This window comes from Apaloderma vittatum, unplaced genomic scaffold (assembly GCF_000703405.1).
Source record: "Apaloderma vittatum isolate BGI_N311 unplaced genomic scaffold, ASM70340v1 scaffold22466, whole genome shotgun sequence".
NCBI lineage: Eukaryota > Metazoa > Chordata > Aves > Trogoniformes > Trogonidae > Apaloderma > Apaloderma vittatum.
Genome location: NW_009723674.1, coordinates 8,734 through 31,399, shown reverse-complemented (window position 1 = coordinate 31,399; position 22,666 = coordinate 8,734). Strand labels below are relative to the sequence as shown.

Sequence of the window (22,666 nt, the reverse complement as noted above, 5' to 3'; positions counted from 1 at the left end):
TTTCCCTGTACGCACAGATGACAGTTTTGTTGGGTGAGATACATCATTCTCCATCTGAATCCAAGGAAGGGCTGTCATATAAATTAGAGCTAGGTTCATTCAACCAGTTAAGAAAGAGCCCTGTAACAAAGGGTCATTATGGGTCTTGCCCTTGCTGCTCTATGATAAGGACCAGAGTAAATTAAATTTTCTATGACTCACCTGCAATTGGAGGAAAATTTATTGCTTAGTCGCTGCTGCAGCATATGAATTTGTCTCTCCCTGTGCGCACAGACGTGCAGTAAGTGTGCAGAGTTCCACCTGGGAGAACAAGTCTGTTGTTTTGCAACAGGCTGTTGTGAAAACAGACTGTTTCAGGGACACCTGCAGCCTCCAGGAGGAAAGGGATTTACTGGGTAGTGTGGAAACTTCTGCAAATGGGTCAGACAGTGGTGGTGTTAAAAGCCAGAAAGCAGGTGCACACAATGTCCTTTTTGAGTGGATGACTAGTGTCAATAGGCAGGCAAAGCAGAACAGCTCTGCTGCTCATTAATTCTGTCGCTCTTTGAACCATTTCCTGTTCATTAACATCTTCCCGCGTTTCCCCTCTCTGCCGGAGCACATTACTCAGCCTCAATCATTGTCTCCAAAAGGGAAGGGTGTTGAAAGAAAGGGCCAGAGCAAGACCTTGCGTTCCCCACCTCTCCTAAACTATCTTTCCTGCTAGAAAGAAACCAAACAAGCATTTTACATGTCCTTGGAAAGATAAATGTAAGTCAGGTTTAAGGAAGGTATGTGCCCTCCAGCCAGGATTTACCTTTGTGCTGCTTATTCTGTCAAAAAAATTTGTTCTTTTTATTTGAAGGGACTTTCTCACCCACCTCTGAATCTCACTCATGCTCTAAATCCTTCAGGAAGGAATAAACACAAAAGTCTGGGTTTGTTTTAACTGGCTTTTGTAAGGGAGGCAATTTTCTTGTTATTTTTTTAAGTGGGACTGTTACACTTGACCTATCATGGTGGCAGTTTGATGGACTGTGTGGTCACACACACAGATAGACTGCATAGTTGTCCTCTGAGGACAGGAGCAGAGTGGAGAAGGGGCCACAGGACCTTCTCTGACACCACTCTTCAGATCAGCAACTCAGGCATAGTCAGTCTCTGCAGAGATTACAAAGCTGTGTACAGGGGAGAAAAGGTTTATGGGCGTGAAAACTCACATGGTTTGGCCACAAAGCACCGTGTCTGCTAGGGTGATATGGAGCTGCCAAGAAATACAGTCTGCAACATAGCCTTTTTATCCATTGTATTGACAGGCACCAGGAGTGGCAACACCTTGTTAATTACTTCATCTCCTTTGTCCAGACCAGTTAGTACTGGACTTGTTGTCCTACACAGTGCCATTGGCTGGGGCTGTGGAACCACAGTCAGGCCCCCACCTTGAGCACGCCCTGGTATATCCCAGAGGGCTGCAAGTGCAAGGCCAGACTGATGGGCCACACAGTCTAGAGCTGCCCTGCCCACATTTCCTTGGGCTGACCCACCGGACTTAGTCCCTTCACAGAGAAACACTGCCCATGACCTTTGCATACTGAGATACAGTTCTGCCATGAGGCGCTGCTCCAAATTAAACTCACCATTAGTGGCTACCGAAACATGTGCTTATGATCGTGAACACCTTGATCTAGGTACACTACACTTTCATGCCAGCTTTGCATGAGTGCTTCTCAAAGCCATGTAGAAGTAGAGAAGTGATGCGAGCAGCAAGGAGAAAACCAATGCTGTTCACATATTCAAGCAATTTCTTCACAGCAACAGCATTCCCAAATCAGTGAGACTTTTATTGGGAATTTACTTTCAGGTTTACTCTATTCCAAACAGCTCCTGCCTGCCCAGCCCTGGACAGTCAAGTAGCCACGGGGTGAGCACTGTGGTGAGGAATGCCCAGTGCTCCTAGTATTTTCATTCAGTGTTCTCTTTCAAAACATACAGGGATGGATGAGGGTGGTGAAGAACAAAACCAAAAAAGCCGACATGCGTTATTTAGGACAAACTGACTTGATCCTGAAGGTGCTATAAAACTGATGAATTACAGGAGTAGCGTTTCTGGGATTTGAGCTGTCTGGCTTCCACTGTGCTTTCATTGTGTCAGTTCCCCCTCTTTTCACTGCTTTTTGCTGGGAACATTGCACCAGAGCACAAGTGAAGTGAAGCAGGTCCTGACTAGACCTAACAGCTGCCTTTTGTTGCTGCTGTGGAAACAGCTGTAAGGGGGTAATATAATCACTCTTCTGTTGCCAGTCAGCTGCGTATCATAAGCACGTTTCTTGGATGCAGGAGACCTGGAGGCAGCTCCTGTGGTGATGTAAAAGCTAATTGGGCCTGCAACACACTATTTCGTGCCCCATTTGACATACTAAGCACTTGTTGTTCTGTCCCATGAGCATAAAGTTCACTGAACTTCTACGCCACTTTTATTACAATGGTACTCAGGTTTCATTCATTTGCATGAGGAGTCTTTGCACTGGTTCCTGTAGCAGAATTTCTTGTTTTTTGATCTGTTTCTCATCTTTTGTGCAATAATACTTCACTATCATGTCAGTAAGCTCAGGCTTGGAGTATTCATATTTGGGATGTTGGATTTTTTCTTCTTCAACAAATAAGCAAGTTTTGGATGGATAATGATGGTTGTTTATACAAAAACCAAACTCACCTGGACTCACAGTGATTCTGTATTTTTCTGTCTGAGATTACTGATTCAAAACAGAAGAATATCTACTAAGTCATAGAAGAAGAAAAGCAGAAACAAAGTCAACATAAATACTGAAGACAGCTGAGCATCACCATTAAGGAAGTGGTCTAGGGACAGCTTGCCTGATCTTTTAGATATTGATTTTAATGTGTCCTTGGTCACAACAATTAACTTACTTGAACTGCAGTTTTCCCTTATAAAGTCAACTCATAACCCTTTTAAAGTACTTTGAAGCCCCACCTTGGAAAGAGTTGTAACCAGTCAGAGGCTGAATATACTGGTTCACTAAATATCCCTTGTGGCTGTTTTGATAATATGTTTTCTGCTGAGATGGAGTATTACAGTATTTCACAGGCCAACTATTGTGTTTGATAGAGTCAGTCTGTATCAGAATGTTCAACTAAAGTTCACAGAAGATGAGTCTTCAGAGCATGTATTGGTTTGGCACAAGAGAGCATATAAGGTCCCAGCTGCACATGTGGATGCTGTAGGAATGGAGCAAGAGATCAATTATTGATCAGAGGTGCAAGGGGTGGTGTTATATATCTGCTCAGGAAAAAGTAAGTAGATGAATAAATGCAAGAAACTAAGTCAGAAACAAAAAAAGCTGTTGCTACCTGTGTAAGTTTCTATGCTGAATACCTTGAGTTACACTTCATTTATTCTGCATTTTTAATCCCAGGTTCAGGTTCAGCGGTCGTATTCTTGGCCTTGCTCTCATTCATCAGTACCTTCTCGATGCTTTCTTCACAAGGCCATTCTACAAAGCACTACTGCGCCTGTAAGTACAAGCAGCAGCCATGCAGGAGTTACATAGAAACGTTGATCCTGCAGTGAGTCCTTCAGAGTCACAGACCCTTGTGGAGCTGCTTCGAGCACACTGACCTTCAAGTTCTTTCCATTGTTGGCTGGTTGGTCTGTGATAGAAAACAAACATGTTTTAATTTTTCTTTATTTTCTCCAAGAACTTGCCTTTTATGAATACTGTGTTAATAAAAATGCATAGTAAGTATGACATTTAGGAATGCACCTTTGAAAGTACTGACTCATAATTTCAGTTTACTGCTGATGAAAAGTTATCAAACTTCAACTATGTGTAGGAGACTGAAACAACAACAAAAAAGGAGGGAGGTCATATTAAGAAAAATAAATAATTTCTCATGCCTCTTTGGTAGAATACTTTTCCATTCTAAAACACAACTCGAGTTAATTAGGAATGCTAATGTGGATATAAATAGTGAATGTTTCCTGTTGATCTTCTGCTGTCTTTTATATCAGTAAGCAGAAACTACCAGTAATATATTACTTTCAATGTCAAGTTTATAAGGTTAATTTTAATTGACAATCTGTCACTCTTTAAGTAATAGACCACAGTAAGACGAGGTACGTAAAATTTGCAGCAATAAAAAAGCCATAAGTATTAAGTCAAAACTGCACTTAAATGACAAAGAGCAGAATACAGCTTAGATGAAATAGTTTATCAGTAGGATTATTCCAGATCAGCAAAGATACTAAAGTCCTCTGAGTTCTTTAACATGTATTTAATTTTTTTTTAAAAAAACAAATGGGATTGCAGGGTTCCAAACATTTGTATCTATATTGTTTCTGAGCTAGTCTGGGAATGGCCAAGAGTGCTCCCTGCATCCTTACTGCCCCTTTAGGGAATTTGAAACCAGACTGGTCGCAACATCCACCTGCCCTTTCAGCAAACAAGGACAGTCTTCTTAGTAGCAGAAATTCAGTCTTGGTCTGCCTATATCAGTCTTGTGTGCTCACATCGAGGATGATAGGTGGAAGCAGCCAGGCACAATATGGCGGTCCCCATCCCAGTGGGAAGTAAGCGTGCACTCTGGAGTGCAAGGCATCCTGAAGATTCACATAAAATTAAAGCCCAGGGGTGTATTCTGACAGCAAATAGTACAGGCAGCCAACAGATTTGGCCTTGAGCCCAGCCACGCAAAGCAGACAGTTGCAGAACTGCAGGTCTGTGTAACAAGCTTTGATGTTAACAAAGCCAAACAAGCACTAGTTTTATGTTGGATCTTCAGCATAAACTCATTCACATTTTTAGTAGTAAGTCATCCTGCCAGTAGTCATGGGGTCATATATTCAGCTACATCTTTTTTCTTGCCTCACAACCAGGCCGTGTGATTTAAGTGACTTAGAGTACCTGGATGAAGAGTTCCATCAGAGCTTGCAGTGGATGAAGGATAATAACATCACAGATATCCTGGATCTCACCTTCACAGTGAACGAGGAGGTGTTTGGGCAGGTGAGCACAGCTATGCGAAACATCTGAAGATCAAATTTGAAGCTGACACAGTTGAGCATGATGAACATCTTTCTGTCAGAACAGATCCTTTAGCCTTTCAATAACATTTTCTTCTCCTATCTTCTGTTTCTTTCAAGCCACCTGTTTCAATGCAGATGTTTATTCCTAGGGTGTATAACATAAAATACCAGCCCCCCTACAGGCCTATTGAGCCACACACTGGTGAGCATGAGGAATTCTCTGGAGTGCAGCTCTTTTCTACAGGGTGTAGTTCACACAGATGTGGCATTTGGTGAATGCAAACAATGTAACTTAAAGCTGGTGTGACTGAAAGGATGGGGGGCTAGGAGAGAAGAATAACATTTGGCAGGTGGTTTAAGACCTGGCAGCTGCGACTAGTATTTTGTCTGAGAACTCCTTGTTAGAATCTGTGTCTCTTAGTTACCTTGCACCTACTTAACAACTTGGTATGTACATCCATTTATTATGCTTTCTAGCATTCAGCTGTACCTTAGGCAGACAATTCTCTTTAACGTAGCTGATCTGGATAGCTATAGCCTTAAGTAGGGTAAGTGCAGACTGGCAGCTAGAACAAGTGTCTCCTGTGGGATTTGTTGGCTTGCACTGAAGCCCTGGTGCTTTTTGCTGTTGTAGGTCATGCTAGATTATAACCGTCTCTGGAAAGCCCTGAAGGGACCCAAAACAATATTCAGACCAAGATTAAGGAGAGGTTGAAAAGTAGAGAGGCTGAAGAACCGAGCTCACCAAGTCCTGCAGAAGCTCTAGGGATGGAAGTTAACCTGTGTAAGGAGTAGGCACACAGTGTGAATGGGAGCAGAACAATCAGCTAGAATATACAAAGAGTGGCTCTTAGCCTTTGAAAATAAAGTTAACAGGAGGATTTCGGATAGAGCTAGGGTAGCTCTGCCAGCTAGGGCAGAGTTAGGCTAGTTTCTGAGGGAAGGAATTCTGACCCTGAGAGTAAAAAGACTGCTCAGCTATAAGCTTGAAAGTGAAGAAAGCAAGCAAGACTTCAGGGGATATTTTAAAACCTTAATTTTGTTGGCTTACAGTACAAAGTCATGAAGGATGAGCAGCGTCAAGGGTGGATGAAATGAAAAGGATGGGGCAGAGGAACTGAAGTGAGAAGCCTCCGTAGGACCGATAACACTGTTCTTCCACAGACTGAAATGCAGGGGGGTTTCATGGGCTTTGAGCTGAGAGCCTGAATGACATTTAGTTGACAGCACAGTGGTTTCCCTGGAAGGTATGGCTATATAAGACTAATACACAAAGACAGACAGAAACATGCAAACATTCACAAAGACAGATGAGACAAGTTTGTATTTACACTGGAAGACTACAGAGTTGAATGAGAATATCAGCCTGAATCACCCTGATGCATCTGAAGGTAACATTTGGGACACTAATTACTTGTTATGCTCTCCCCAAAGAAAAAAGCTAGACAATTGCATAGGAGTCTGTTGTGGAAGATAAGAGATGACTCCAAAGAGAATAGGAAAAAATCACAATCTGTTGTAGATACTCTTATAGGAAAGCAAAAGAACAGTAAAAGCCAGATTCACATGTTATCTAGTACTTTATTTCATATGTACTAGACATTAAACTTGCTAGATCTATTGATGGGGGAAAAAATGGTTCTTACTGTGAATTACGACCATCAGAATCTAAGAGTCCTAAGAGAAAGTGAGATTTTTTCCCCCTTCTGAAATTTGCTAAGTGCTGACAACGAAGAAATGACAGTCACATTTTGTGCTCACAGATGGATCCCAGTTGGAAATTCTTGCATGCCAAGAGTATCTGACCACTTAAATGCCATCTGAGCATTGCTTTGCTGGATACACGTGCAACTGTAGATCACAGCAGGAGCTCTGCTAATATTTGGGAAGCTCCATTTCAAGGATTGGGCAAGGGAAACAAGAAATTGTGGCTCTTTGAGAAGCTGTGTGGTAGATGGGCTGCAGCCCTTTGTCCTGCTTCCAGTCACGACTTCTTTCATTTTTTCTTTCTTGTCTCATCTCTGATGTGTATTTAGCTTTTAAACCTTTTGGGCCAAATCCTCTTTCTTGGTACCTTTTTTATCAGAGTTACTGAGGAGTTCGAGCCTTGCATATTGGAACTCAGGGCACTACTGTAACAGCAAAGAGATGGTGTCAAACCAAGCATTACATGTTTTTACTGGTGGGGACTGGATGCCAGTTTGAGAATTTCACTTAGAAGGCAAAGAAAGGTGTCAGTTACTTGTGTTCCTAAGTACTTTCTCATGCTTTTACCTGGTAGAAAATGTTCTTCTAGGCCTGTCTCCAACAGGATACAATCTATCTCTGAGCCCTGGCAATGGTTTCAGCCTGTTAAAAGGAATAGACTACATTAGTTGAAATGTCTCCTTGCTACTCTGAAACCTGATTCTGAATTCTAGCTCAGAGTTGTGGTTAATGCCTCTATGAACAAGAATGAAAAAATAGGGATACATTGTTATTGATTGCCTGCCTTCACTGCTAGATAACTAATTCTATTTTAAATTACATGAATAGTGGGAAGCTGAAGAATTCACCAGCATGCCTCGATGTTTGTGGGAAGTCTTGCAGGAGATTCAGAACATCTGGACTTATGGTTGTGCTTAAAGCTAGGCAATGTTTAGTCTTTGGTTTTGACAGATGTATCTTAACACTGCACAGTCTTGGAGAATACAGCTGCTCCAGAGTCTTACCCTCTGGTCGATGCAGCGTTGCTTGTATAATGGCGGTGCAGTGATTTACGTTTGGGAATTTATCCTGAACCAGCTAAGAATTCCTAACTCATTACACTCAACCTTACTTGTTCTTGCTGTTTCTCAACAAAGCTACACGTTAGATGACTCATCCAGTGTTTCCGTAATTCATACTGTTACAACAGGTCCCTCAAGCAAAGTGACCTATATACTGTATATCCTGTTGGGCTAATAAATAGATAAGAATATAAATAATATGTAAATAATACAAATAATGAATATGTATTCATGCAGCTCATTTACTATCTGTGCTAGACATCATTGGTTTAGCAGTAGAAAACTGAAGAGGAGAGCAAAACATTCTTCCTTTTAAATCCACTAGTTTGAATGTGAAAATAATTGCAAAATAAATATTATTTTTTGTCCTATGTAAGAAGGAGTATGTACTTGCTGGGTACAATCTAGACTGATTCTTTAAATCCCTTCCAATTTTAAGCCTTTGTAACCCATGCCAACTAAATTAACCATTAAAATGCAATTAAATGCTGTAGCTCTTGGTTTAATAAAAGGAAAAGTTATTTGCAGTACAAACATTTCTCAGATTTGGCTGGCTGATCCAAAACTCTGAATTCCACAGTGACTATATTTGTCATCTGTGCAGGGTGCTGCACAGGTCTTGCTTAGGTAGCATATTGAGGGTATTCATTTTGTAAGGATTTCTTTGATTATTGGCATTTCTGATTAAATACTTCTATCAGGACTTGGGCAAGGGTAACACTTCTCACGTAAGAGATAGAGTGGTATCCCTTCCAGTTGGTGCAACAGTCTGCCTATTCCAATACTGCGATTGCCTCTCTTTCCTGTTGCTTCTCATGTCATCGCTTGGATGATCTATGGCAAGTAGCAAGCTGCTGTGGGTGTCCCCCTCTCTGCTGCTCCTGGGGGGAGAAAGGAGAGGAGAAGGATGAAAAGATGGGCAGGAGTGACATATTGCACATGGCTTGCGGATGGTGCTCTCCAAATCAGCCTTTGCTAGTATGGTTCCAAGTAATCTAAAGGTCAGTCCAGCTTCAGCTGAGGGGAGGCTAGGGCTGAGGAAGTGTCTCTTGTTTTCCTTTTTGTTTCTACTGCCAATGGACAACAGGCCAGGAAGCCAGAACTTGAAATAAGGCTGCTACATTTTTCACTTATATTTTCAAAGTGCAACTTAAATTTGAAACACAATGTGATCCGTACATTGCTACACCGCTATTTATCTTTGTTCTCTAGGTGACAGAGAGAGAGTTGAAATCTGGAGGGGCAAATACAGCAGTCACAGAAAAGAACAAAAAAGAGTACATCGAGAGAATGGTTAAGTGGCGCGTGGAACGAGGAGTGGTTCAGCAAACAGAGGCCCTGGTCCGTGGCTTCTACGAGGTAAGTAACAAAATTATGCTCACACAGTTTTCCATTCTTCATCTGAATGAGATGGCCCCATGGTTAAACTATGGGTCATCATTTCACCAGGAAATAGCTAAAACAGACACAGATGTCAAGGAATTGGAGTGCCTGGATCTGTAGACAGGGACCCTGGATATGGCATCTTTAGCCTTAAGGGAGAAAGGAAAGAAAGAAATGTGGATTCTGAATATGATAAAATGTAATGATCAAGAGTTAAGAAAGAAAGTGCTTTCCATTCACATCATAAGAGAAGTTGGCGTTTGCAAATTTTGTTTTACACTGCTGTGATACAAAAGAAGATTGTGAAGAATTCGACACTTCAGTGAGGAGCTGGTGTGACACACTATATCTTCAGGGACTCATTCCTAGGATGCAGTCAGATGCTACCTTGCTGGTATTCATGGATGTTGTTCCATTGTTGTCCCTGTGTTTTGCTAATCTATCTTTGCGGAAGACGTGGATCTGAGAAGATCTTCTGGCGGAGCTGCTACAAGTGCTGCCAAAGACTAGATGAAAACCTGAGGCTTTGCTGACCAACCCATGTAGTGGTCTATTCTTGCCTCTTTACTAATGGTATTCAAATACGTATCTTGCTCTGGCAGCTGCATCACATAAGTAGAAGTTAAGAGTTTTCTCACAGAAAGGAAACAGCAGATAATGGGCATGTAGAATAATACTGATAACTAATGGCTTTGGGCAGTTGTGCGCTGACATTTACTGCAGGTGGAAGCCAATGGCTAAATGACACCGGAGAGCGTGCATAGGGTTCGCTGGCTTTTTCTCCCTGTGAATACTGCAGGCCATTAAAGCTTTTGGTTTCCCATAATGGAGAAGGTGAGCCTCAGCTGCACCTTCAGTGGGTAAAGACCTGAGACTGCTCCTGCACAATTCTAATAAAATTCCAATGTGAGACAAATATATAATAAATCATCTATATTACAAATCCAGTCTTTGTTTGACTATCAAAATCAGTCAGAATGGATGTAACATTGAGGAATTTTCTGCATAGATCATGTCCTGTCACTCGTATTGTTTCGTTCTGGTCAAATCTCATGTGTTATTGTTTGCAGCTCAAAACATCATCAGACTCGCTGAAGAAGAGCACAGATTGATCAGCAGAGGAGTGGAAGTTAGCTGTCAGCATGCAGACTTTGTCAGAATAAAGAGCTGGCCATCGGAGCCATAGGTTTACGAGATACTGCATCTGTTTTACTTCAAGTCTGAGACTGTGCTTACAATTGTTTTTTGTTCCAGGTTGTAGACTCCAGGCTTGTCTCTGTTTTTGATGCCAGAGAACTGGAGCTGGTTATAGCTGGCACTGCAGAAATAGATCTCAATGACTGGCGTAACAACACAGAGTATCGTGGAGGTAAACTGCCTGCTGATGCTTACTAATATCTCGCCTGTTTTCAGTCTAAACCATGAAAGATTTGGTCAATCTTTTCCTTTTATCTTTCCTGAGGGAAATGCCCTATTATTGTTTAGGAAGTTTTTGTGAAGAATAACTTACAAAAAAAGTAAGATCTCAGGTTTGGATCTGCAGATGTAATAATACTGAAATTGTTCCTGCTACTTTTATCCAGATTTTACCCACTCAATTCCTACTGATTTAACAGGAGTTTTAGCTGTTCAGGACTGAAAAGGATTTGCAGTGTTACATGTAAAAGTTACTTACACAGATGGCTGTGAATGAACTCCTGGCCTCACTGAAAGTATCAGAAGTCCTCTTGGCTTCAGCAGAGAGCTGAATTCAAGAGATGAATTTCATGGTTTCCAGTTACACTTGAACAACATACGTACCTTGCTTAATCGTCCCCGTAGCCTAAAGTATTTCAAGTTGGATTTTTTCCCTTCTCTACTGCTTGGCCTCATTTTGATTTAAATGTTAAGCATGATTTATCCAGGCTGTCGAGTATGATGGATAAAGTGAAATTCACCAGTTCTACAATACAAAAGGAAAGTCCCAGAAGTTCATGTATCCTCCCCTGAAATGTTAGGTTTAAGCTTTTGCTGCTTGCTGCCCAGCCTTTGTGTTACCTTGAAACATGCAGCTTACCACAAGCACCGCTGGTCCCCAGAGTTATTCTCCTACTTTTTTCTGTTCAGCTATCAAAACAGTTTCAGTCTGGGCTTACGTGGGCTTGCAGTAACACAAATCAAGGCACAGAGTCCCTCAGGTGGGAAGTTCGCCAGGGAAGGGCTTGCGGCAGCAAACTCCTCTCCGTATGTTGAACACAGTTGCAATCCAAAAGAGAATTTATTTGGGAACCAGAAATTGTCAAGTCGTTAGGACTCGCACTGTGTGGCATATCGCAGTTGGTCTTTTAGATCTCATGCAGGTAGCCCCGGTTCTTGCCAAGGGATTTGTGAGATGCTAGTGTACCTCAAATAGGTATTTGAATTTCAGATGAGTTGGTAATATTATAGTATCCACAGCCAGCACAAGATGGAGGCTGGGACCTAGGGCTCATCAAGAACAAGATATATTGTTAGATCGGGATTTATTCAGTAGGTCTACTGCACCATGCAAGTGGGAACATATTTCGATGTTATACTTCCCACTTAGAGGGGGTGATTTCAGTTTCTCTCTCTTGCTTCTTGGTTTAGGTTACCATGATGGACACATAGTAATACGGTGGTTCTGGGCAGCAGTGGAGAGATTTAACAATGAGCAGAGACTCCGGTTGTTGCAATTTGTCACTGGAACATCAAGCGTGCCATACGAGGGCTTTGCAGCTCTCCGAGGGAGCAACGGGCTGCGACGCTTCTGTATAGAGAAATGGGGGAAAATAACCTCCCTCCCCAGGTATGTCCCAACTAGGGCACAAAACCAGAAGTGCTGTGAGAGGGTGAGCCTGGTACTTCATTGCCTCTCTCTGCCGGTGAAAGATAATGAATACAGCAGGGACACCTTAAACCAGCAAAGAAACAATTATCAGTTTGTTCTGTAATTACATTCAGAGAAAAATGTGTCCTTTTGCTACCTTTTTGGTTTGCAGGCTCAATTTAAACTACTTTGAATCCTGGAAAATGACTAAGATACATATTTCTGTAGGTCCAAACCTAGTTCTCTCTTTTGATTCTGGAACAGATCCAGACCAGCAGGAGCCTGTCAGCTGATTCCATTCCCTTTACTTCCAAAATACTAGTAAAAATAGTTGTTTGTTTACAGAGCCATGAAAGCTAGAATCTGAATTTTGGCCAGAGATCTGAGTGCAATCCCTTCATTTGCTCTGATGGTCCCGCTTTTTCATCACGAAGAAGCTTAGTGAAGGGACTTCAGACCATGTGGTGATAATACCCATTTTAGTAATGCCCAGTCTGTTTCGGTCAGCCAGCTAGGAGCAAATGAGCCATAATGTCATGCAGAGTCAACAGACTTCACAGTCCTTCCCACAGGAGGGGTCATCTTCCTTTGCAGAACAAAAGGACTGGGGCACAGAGGGGTGGTCTGACTTGCCTAAGGCCACCCAAGAGAGCCATGGTGCTGCCAACGATACATTCAGCTTTGAGTTGTGCTCCAGCACTTGAGCCGTGACCAGTGCTCGCCCTTCCGCACTGAAGGGAGTCACCTTTTCCTTGAATGTCCTTGGTGTCATGCAGAGCATTTTTCATGGGGACGCATTTCAGCACCTCTGAGATACTTCTGCTACATTACTATTTTCCGTAACGTTTGCCTTCCAAAGGATGCTTTCTTCCTGTGCTTATCATTTTCTTTCAGCTGCAATCCAAAGGAGGCTACTTTGATGGCACGGAGCAAAAATCTCTTCTTGTAGACCTTGCAAAAATATTCAGACAATCAATTAACAATGGGTCTGGTCCAATTTTCTAGTTACTTGCCATCTATGTTGTTTACCCAGAGGCATGCTCTAAGACATGGACTTGAGCAGACCTCCAGAGTTGTCTGGAGAGGGAAAGTCCAAATATGATCACCTTTTTAGTCCAAGCCTACTCAAGCCATTGTTCATGCAATGTGGAGTTGCAGGAACTGGACCAGGGCACTGTATTAGCAGACATCTGATGTGGACTCCCTCTAAAGTAAGGAAAAGGGAAGTAAGTGATTTTTAAGGCGCAGTTCATCTCACCTGAGCACAGACTTTAAAAATAGCTCAGCAGAATCACACCTGGTATGTTCTGACTTGTTATATCCATCAACTGTAAAGACTCTACAGAGACTATATGGAGAACTAGAGCCTACATGAAAGCTAGATTGTAGGCACTGAGATTTAAAAACAGATGAAAACAGGTAAGGTTAGTGAGATGACTTGTGCCCTCTGAGCTTCAGCCAGCAATGTGGAAAGAAAGCCTGAGAGCTACAGTTTGCTATCTGTAGGCCAGATCCTCCTTTTGCAGCGTATATATATGGTGAGTGTATATATATATATATGGTTCTGCGTAAGGGCTTCAGAGCTTTCCTGCCTGCTGACAGGCAGTCACTGGAAGCCCCAGACTTGTGCAGTGTTTCTGCAGAGCTCTCTCTGCACTCCTTCTGGAATGGAAAGGGGTGAGAGGAGAGGGTGGACCTTGGCCCATGCACAGAAAATGCCCTGGACTGACCCATCAAGTTCTGAAAAGGTAATTGGCCTCTTTCTGCTCTGCTTAACTTTCTTTGTGAACCTAGGCATTACTTACGACCTAGATTCAGTTAGCCCCAAGATATTCACATTAATGACTTTATGTTTGCCAGCTGATCAACCAAACTTGTTGCTCTCCCTGAAAGCGGCCTCTTCTCCAGGTGAAAGTTGTTAGCACCTTTTAGAAGTCTTAGAGCCCTACATTCCTTTTAGAGCCCTACGTTCATTTTACCCAAGGGAAAAAGAAACAACACTTGCTCATGGGGAATAAACAGAACTTGATCACTGTGAATTATTACCTGCATTTTTATAAAATTATGGGGTGCTGCCAAGTATACACAGTGTTAAGAAATACATAAAACACACAGGCTAAACCTGGAGGCTTCCTAGATCCTTAGTCAAGTAACTAAAGAAATGTTATTTTAAACTTTTCTAAACTTTTTTAAAATGCCTGATTATGGATTGCTCATGTTTATTTAGATTTGCTTATGCATTTACTTAGACTTTGAGGCTAAAAAAAGAGTCGTGTCATATCCTGTAAGCCTTTTGGCCCTTGTGATATGACTGTAACTAACTTTAGCTGTTTAAAACAAACCACAACAAAATCCTTTCTCCTTATCACAATTCCTACAATTTCATACTGAGAGTTAAGCTTGCTCCATATTTTCATAGTCCTAGGGAAAAAAAAATAGAACAGCTTTCTTGTGTGTTAGCAATCATCAGATTTAGTCATTTATGGGCTTAGGTACAGATTGCACCTCTTAATTACTGGGCTTTGTTCTTAGGCCCTGACCCAATAAATGCAACACTGTGAGAGGTGTTACGGAAGGTTGCATAGAGCTGATGCATTTGGCTTTCCTGACATCCAGGTAGATGGAGGGTCACTGGGGACAGGTTAGTCTGGCCTTTGGGTTTTCAGCTGCTTTACAAAGTATTGAGATAACTTTTAGCTTCATCAGGAGAGTCTAGGACTCGCTCTGTATTCTTGCACTCCTGCTCAAGAGAGTTGTAGTTAGTTGACTCTGCTTTACATCTTGTCCTTACGTGCTGGCAATGGAGCATGCAATTGCCATTTGCTTACAGTGAGCAAAGATGGGCTAATTCCTAAACCAGCCCTGCTTTTGCAACTTGTGACAGCAACATGGCACTCCCAGAAAAAGAAGCATGGTGTAAATTTCTAAAATGCAGCACTTTTCAAAGAATAACCACTAATACATGATGCCTAGAGTGCTCTTAGAAAGCACTAAGGGTAAGAAAGACTCAGCCTTCTCAGGATGGTTGAGAATCCAGTAACTTTGTTCTAAATCGGTAGCCTTGGGCCTCAGGACTAGTTCCCCTTACATGAACAGGGTAATGGTGCTAGAATCACAGAATCACAGTGCAATATGTTTACACCTTGTGTAATATGTTCATCTAAAACACATAGGAGTTAGATTACCCCAGTGGTCTATTTCTGAAGTGTGCATGTGTACCAGCCACAGTATTCCTATTTATATTTACTTTGAGACCACACATGTTAAAGTCGAAGTACTGTACAACCCAGAGGTGCTGCCCTAATCCCACATCTCTAGACAATGGCCCTAAAGCAGGTCCAAACAGACTGCCACATTCACAGATCTGCCTTATTCATCAAGGTTGAATTTTGCTCTATCTAATATACAAAGCTTTCTCCCAGAATAAAGGAATTACATAGTTTACTTCCTTTAACTAGTTGCATGTATAGGGATGGATGGGGAATTCTTCCAGCTATAGCCTCATCTGTAGCAGGAAGCCTCTCGTCACCTTTCTTGAGTCATGCAGATATTTAACATGGAACCAGTCTTAGCAGTAGTTCCGCAAGAACTTATTCTTTGTTCTCCACCAAACATTAATAAACAGCCACTGGCTTTCTAGCTGGAATAACATAGCTTCATCTAATACTGTGGAAGCAGAACGCCTGGCCCAAAACAAACCTGTGCAATGAACTAGCAGTGCTTTCTATTATAGCTGTAGGAAGAGTTCTTTGTTAAATCATAGAATCATAGAATCATAGAACAATTCAGGTTGGAAAAGACCCTTGGGATCATCGAGTCCAACCATTGACCCTACACTACAAGTTCACCCCTAAACCATATCACCCAACACCACATCTAAACGACACTTGAACACATCCAGGGATGGCGACTCAACCACCTCCCTAGGCAGTCTGTTCTGGTTTCTGACCACTCTTTCTGTGAAGAATTTCTTCCTAATGTCCAGCCTAAACTTGCCCTGTTGCAACTTGCAACCATTCCCCCTGGTTCTGTCCCTAATTACCTGTGAGAAGAGACCAGCACCAACCTCTCTACAATGTCCTTTCAAGTAATTGTAGAGCATGATGAGATCCCCCCTCAGCCTCCTCTTCGTCAAACTGAACAGACCCAGCTCCCTCAATCGCTCCTCATAAGGTCTGTTCTCCAGGCCCTTCACCAGCTTTGTTGCCCTCGTCTGCACTAGCTCCAACACCTCGATATCTCTCTTATACTGAGGTGACCAAAACTGAACACAGTACTCAAGGTGGCAGTCCTCAGCCAGCAAATTGTTCAGTGCCTACAAATGCCACTGCTGTATCTTCTGGTTGCCTTCCTTACCTGGCCAAAACTCCTGTCAGCTCCAAGGTTATTTCTTTCTTAGTATCAATTAAGTAAGGACCTCAGCCTGTATCCCAGTGATTCAGATAATCACTTTTGACACAATGAGGTCACTTCCCTGCAGTGCTGAGCTGCAGCTCCCCCTTCATCAAAAGACATTTTCACTCAGCAGAGTAATAGTAGTGATTATCGCCATATTGTCTGCACGATATGTATGATAAAGTTTACCAGCGTTAGTAAATATCTGATCTTTTGTAAGAGAATTCTGTCCCTCTCTGTTAGATGATCAAGTATTTAATCACCCTAGAATCCCATGTAGCAATTAAAAAGAGATCATGTGTGACTATAAAGAACTTTGTTCTCATTTCCTTCTTTCCCAGAGGACTGAGTGTGTGTGCTTTGCCATCTTTTATCATTCCTTATCTCCCGTCCCTCTTCTCTTTTCTCTCTCATCTCTTCTCACATACAACAGAAATACTATCTACAAATCTGCACTCGTCTATTAAGCAGTGGTTCCCAGACAGTGTCTAAGTGTTCCATCTTGCAGACAAAAGGAACAAAACTTGTTAACTGTGGGTCCTGAGGTTGATCAAAGAGGGTTTGTGGGTTCATCTAAAGAAAGCAAGGTGAAAAGGAGAAATGCCCAGTTCCTACCTGACAGGCATTTTAGAATGCAAATCTTATTTTAGTTGATAGGTTCAAGCTATAAATAAGAAGTGGTTCTGTATGCACTTAACTGCCTTTGGACTCAATTGTCATAGGGATTAAAGGAAGTGACAAAGCAAAGAATGCAAAAATCTTAAAAGCTTATACTTGCAATTTTTAGAGAGAATTCTTAAATAGCATAGCACTCTGAACAGTGAGCAAGATTAAAGGTTCAGACCCACTAAAACTACTTTGAGCAATAAAGACAGGCAGGAAGAATGAAATGTTAAGTGGTCCATTTACGGCTTTACTTACTGGAGGATGAGGGCACATGAGGGTCAGAGTTGGTTTACGTGACTTTATCTTGCATTTTCTTCTAGAGGGGCCAGAATCCTTTCCATAAAAGCTCTTACCAAACTAATTCTTATTCCAGAACTCTCACTCCCTGAACGCCCTCTCACATGTCAGCAGGCTTGTGTGGTAAGAGGCATAATCAAAGGAAGAAGGGCTCTTCTCATTACTAGAGCTGTTTCTTGCACTGCTGATGTAACATTTTCACCCCAATATGTGTAGCAAGTGTCCCCTGGATTATGCTTACTGTAGTCACTCTCACTGGGGTCGGTAGTAGGTCAACACCGGTCAGGAGGAATTTATTACCACTTTGGAGGACAAGGCACAGGGTTAGGCAACAGTGGATGTTATGGAAAATATCCTGGCCTCTTAATTGCCCTGTGCACTGCAGTACCACACAACATATGATATAATAGACTAGAAGCTAAGCAGTTTTAGTCCAGTTTAGAAAATAAAGGTGTCAGCTTTCAGTTGCAAGAGGCAAAGGTGCTATGCACAGCAACACCGAGGAGAGAGGCAACACTGAATGGACTTCACTGGCATCATCAGAGTTGCAGTGGATCCACACTACTTTCACAGACCAGACAAAAAACTCAGGTTTTGCCCTCAGCAATATATTGTGTTTTGCACTCTAAGTAGATAGAAGTGTAAACCTAACCTGCACAGTACTCCTGAAAATTAGTTTTAATTTTTGCCTTGATGACAGTTTGGGGAGTGAAAGGATATTTTCTGTAAAATTGTTGAACTGGAGAACACGAGAGTGTTGCTTGGCAAAATTCATCTGTTAACTTTTTCTTCCTATCTTTGTAATAGTTTCTCCTCACAGTAAATTCCTGGAGTCCTTTTATAGAATGACTCCACTTCTGTAAACCTCATAAAAGGAAAAGGAATTGATCTTTTTTCAGAGTTTGACTAGGTCAAGAATGACTAAAAGGCAACAGCATTGCAAGGCTGTTTCATAACCAGTGTGAAGTGAGATGGATAGTGATCAATCCAGATGAATGTCTGCAAAAAAGTAACCAGCAGAGTCAGTGGCTGTGGGTATGTCTGCACAGACAATAGGACGTGAGACAGCAATGTCTGAGATGCTGTGGTCTCATAGAGTGAAGTGTGCCATGGTTAAGTACCATGCAGAGATACTGCTTCAGGTTCAGAAAACTTATATTAGCAGAATCCACGCCTGAGCCATCGTGGAGCTGTGCTGCTTCCAGTTCTGGAGCCAGGCAGCTGAGCTCCTCAACACTGGCTGTCTCTGAATGCTGCTGTCCTGCCTATGATAAACACGCTCTGAATGGACTACAAGAATCCTTCAGTTAATTAACTCCCAGTGGTTGATATGTATTGGCAGGGGACTGTAGAAACAACTTACACTGCCAGAGATTGCTGAGATAAACAATAAACAGTGCAGGGCCACTCATGGATAATGCACATGAGCTGCCATGTTTAATTTGAAGAGATGTATTAAATAATGGCTTTATTAATATCCACTTTTCAGTAACTGACGTGTTCTCGGCTCATTTCCGCAAATTCTGTGTTTACTGTACACTCTCTGTGAGAGTGACCAGCTAACAAATCTTCATTCGGAAGAGGGGAAAGGATGGTAAAAGCACTTCTAATTGAAATTCTGTGATGCAGTGAAGGTTACGTGCCTCTGGCTATTTCAGTGGCCTGATTGCTTTTAATGATTCACCATTGGTGCTTGGTAAAACTCTCCCTTTGAATCTGCAAGTCTCAGGCCAGCCCATCTACCAATATCATGTTTTTCTCACTTTGTGGGTGGCCTAAGACATGGCTATTGTGGTTTCAAATAGTTTTTCCAATATAGCTCTTCTGCTTCAGCTTTGAAGAAATAACATTGAATTCAAGTGTGAAATGAAAAACTAGAACAACTTCACAGCTTCTAAAAATACTAGGGGCCAGAAGCACAGACATTGTTAGCCATTGAGGCTACATTTGTCAGAGGGAGCAAGAGGAAACAAATATTTCTAGCATCATGTAGAATTCCAAGCTGACTGAAAAAAAAAACCACCATTTTAATGAAAATGTGCCACTCCCCACCCTCCCTGTTTAGTGAATGAGCTCTGCAGATTTTCAGTCAGTTGAAATGGATCAGCTGTTGGGGCAGGAACTGTTTCTTAGCTCCACGTTCGTACAGCACCTCACACAGTGAAGGTGTGGTCTGCATCTGGGTCTAATTGCTGCTACCAGAAAAGCTGCAACAAGGTGGAGGCACGCATGGAACCCGTTCCACAGCTGCTCTTGAAGGTGCTGCCAGCTGGGGGTAAACATAATGATAGAACTGGGGGAAGAAAAGGTCATCAAGCTGGCATCTTGCTTTGCACAAAATATTTCGCTTTTGCCACGGCTACTACTAATAAATAACATTTAATGGCCTGATTTGCAGCAGATGGCCAACAGCTGACTTAGAGGAACATTTTCAGCAACATCCCTTCTTCAGGGAGCAGATCCCTGAATGGTTGTTCACCAGTTTACCCACCTCGCTACAAACACATGCTGAGCCCATTCTGTCAGTGTAGTTCATCACATTATGCTTGTCCACTGGTGCAAAACTTAGTAGCTGCTTGTGTTGGATGTACAGCTGAGTTGCATTGGTTTTGGAAAAAGTCAAAGCAACGGAAATTTCGATAGTGGAGTTTTCTCTCCATTAGGACCTAGGCCCCAGCTCCTCAGTGACCTCCAGCATTCTTCTCCCTGAATATCCCTGCAAGATTCCTACAACACCTGATGCGGAGATAGCAGAGAATGATGTTGATACTTAGCGTGTGCCCTCTGTTTGCAATATGCATGTGTATGTGCAGGTACATTTCAATACCTCAGATTCTGGTGGAATTTAAAAATTAAATAGAATTTATCTCTCGAGTGAACTTGAATGTCTTGAGTCTCTGCAGAAACCTTTTTTTCTCAAATGTTATTTTCTCAAGTTATTTAGATTAAACTTAACATGTAGCATACTTTCCTTTTGCAGGGCACACACATGTTTCAACCGTTTGGATCTTCCACCGTACCCCTCCTACTCTATGCTGTATGAAAAGCTGCTGACAGCTGTGGAAGAAACGAGCACCTTTGGACTTGAATGAGGGGGTTCAGGCACTTCTGGTGTTTTTCTGGCTGATGAGGTCACCTTTCCTGTCCGCCATCATTTGATCTTGGTTTCCTGTGTTTTTATTTTTGAAAACAAAAAAAAAAAAATCAAGATTATAAAAAGCTGTGCATGAAGAACTGCTGCCCTCTTCTAAGATCTAACCTTCATGCTTTCATCCTCTGTTTCCAATGGACTGCTAGTCTGTATGCAATAGAAAAACAACTGTCTCAAGGTTTCTGTATATCTCTACATACCTCCATTAATAACAATGAAAATACAAATGCAAGGTACACTACACTTGACCAAATGTTAATAAATGTTTACTTCCACCTACGTTGATTAAAAAATAAAAAAACCTCATCAAGCATTCCAAGCTTTTATATGCCCACATCTTCTAAATCGTCCTGTCTGACTTCTTAACCATTGAATCCAGTACTAGGAGCTGGTCAAATATATCTTCATCCGTCCTTGTTTTACCTGTCCATCTGAGAGACACCTATGAGCAAAACTGAAATTTTTACATATGAACTCACGATCCACATCAGTTGCATCAGCTGGAACTGGCCCAGATATATGGTGCAGCTAAGACCTTCATAAACTAAAAATCCAACCTGTAATGCAATGCAAAACATAACAGCGGTGGTTATGGTTGTTACTTGCAAGTACTGGAGAGAGCTTGCACTTCAGAGATACTGGGAGGGGCATCTCCATTGTAACGTTTACCACACAAGAAGCACAAGGTTGTGCACACTCAAGAAGGATGTTTTATTATGTAGCATAAAGGACAAGGCTTCCTTAGCGTAGTATTGTACGTGACAAGTAAAAGGGGAAATGAGAAGAATGTTCTATTCTTACAAATACCTTTGGGTTCTGTTTACAAGATCTTTGTTTTCCAATGTTTAAAATGCTCCTTTACAAATGAGAAGTCTAGATGATCCCATCTCCTGTGTCAGAAGCCATTTATTTTCAGCCAAGTGTGGTTAATCTGTGGTTGCTCGGGGTGGGTTTTGGTTCTGTCGTTTTTCTTTTCTTGTCCAGTAGAAATCACCATAACCTCAAGAGTGGTTGTAGACAGACGGTTTTAGTCCAGGGTCTATTAAATGAGAAGCTGCAGTGAATGAGGGTGCTTATCAGGGATGAAGGGGACTGTAACTCTTTCTGGATTAAGACTTTGTTGCATTTCCTCTTAGAGTAAGCCCAAAGGCTCTCCTGTCACGCTAGGCAGCACTGAAGATCCAGCTCTTGTTACTGCAGACATAACCCTCTTCAGTTTGGTGCCCTTTGCATTCCAGCTCTGAAGCCAGGGAATGAAAGGAAAACAGCAGTAGGCTTGTCTTCAGATGGATTTTTGCTGAGGCTGTTACAACCAGCCTCATTGCTCTGATTGTGTTCGATTTATTCATCTTTGCTGCCCTTGTTTTCCAAGACTAATCTCATATTGAAAGTGTTTGTCTTAACTGGGAAAAAGAAGTTAAAAGTATCTACTGGCACTAAATATGTTAAAGGATGCATGAAATATGAAGTGAGAGACTTGTGAAGGGTAAGTGAAGGTAAGTGAGAAGGTAACATTGTAGTGTCTAGCAGCTCACATGAAATACCACACCCCCTTGGGGGCTTGTTACTGGCAGTTTTGTGTTAACTATGCTTCAGAAAACTGTAAAATCAGGAGATCAGTTCAATGTCTGACATATCTAATTCCCGTAAGTTTTCTCTCCAGAGAAAAGAATTGAACCCTGCTTTCCCACATATTTTATGGTGGCTATACAGAAACTCATCACACTTAAAAAACTGCATTCTGAGAGTTTTAGATCATTCTCCTGCTTTGACTCTTACGCCAATAGGTATCTGAAAGGTGGTGGATCCAAACCCATGTTTCTAAGCAGAAGTAATTAATGATATATAAAATATTTGGGATATTTAAATTGCCCCATTAATTAAAGCTCTGTGACATTTCAGCCACTTTATGCCAATTTACTGTATGGCTTTTACTGAGAATATATTTTATAGTACGTTATGACTCTTACTGAGTACTCATATTACATTCACATATGGAGGCTGCAGCTACAGCTACAGCCAGCATCATTGTACCAGACACTGAAAATTATGCTTATTATTTCCACAAACGAGCTCTCAGGCATCTGTTCTACAGGACCAGCCCTGCTGCACTGTAGCGATGGAAATCCTAATTTTTTTCTGAGAGTGATTGTCAT

General features: G+C 41.8%; 1 protein-coding gene across 1 annotated transcript in view; it reads left to right on the top strand.

The window, feature by feature from the left end:
* HECW1 (HECT, C2 and WW domain containing E3 ubiquitin protein ligase 1) overlaps window positions 1-20,823 on the top strand; it is a gene marked incomplete at its 5' end in the record, with an annotated part of 75,966 nt that extends 55,143 nt beyond the window's left edge. Inside the window, 6 exons of the mRNA XM_009872220.1 lie at window positions 3,414-3,512; window positions 4,874-5,003; window positions 9,004-9,150; window positions 10,429-10,543; window positions 11,782-11,980; window positions 20,340-20,823. Of these exons, the coding sequence (XP_009870522.1) occupies window positions 3,414-3,512; window positions 4,874-5,003; window positions 9,004-9,150; window positions 10,429-10,543; window positions 11,782-11,980; window positions 20,340-20,451 (802 nt within the window). The remainder of the gene's footprint in view (window positions 1-3,413; window positions 3,513-4,873; window positions 5,004-9,003; window positions 9,151-10,428; window positions 10,544-11,781; window positions 11,981-20,339) is intronic.
* Between the last annotated feature and the right edge of the window lie 1,843 nt (window positions 20,824-22,666).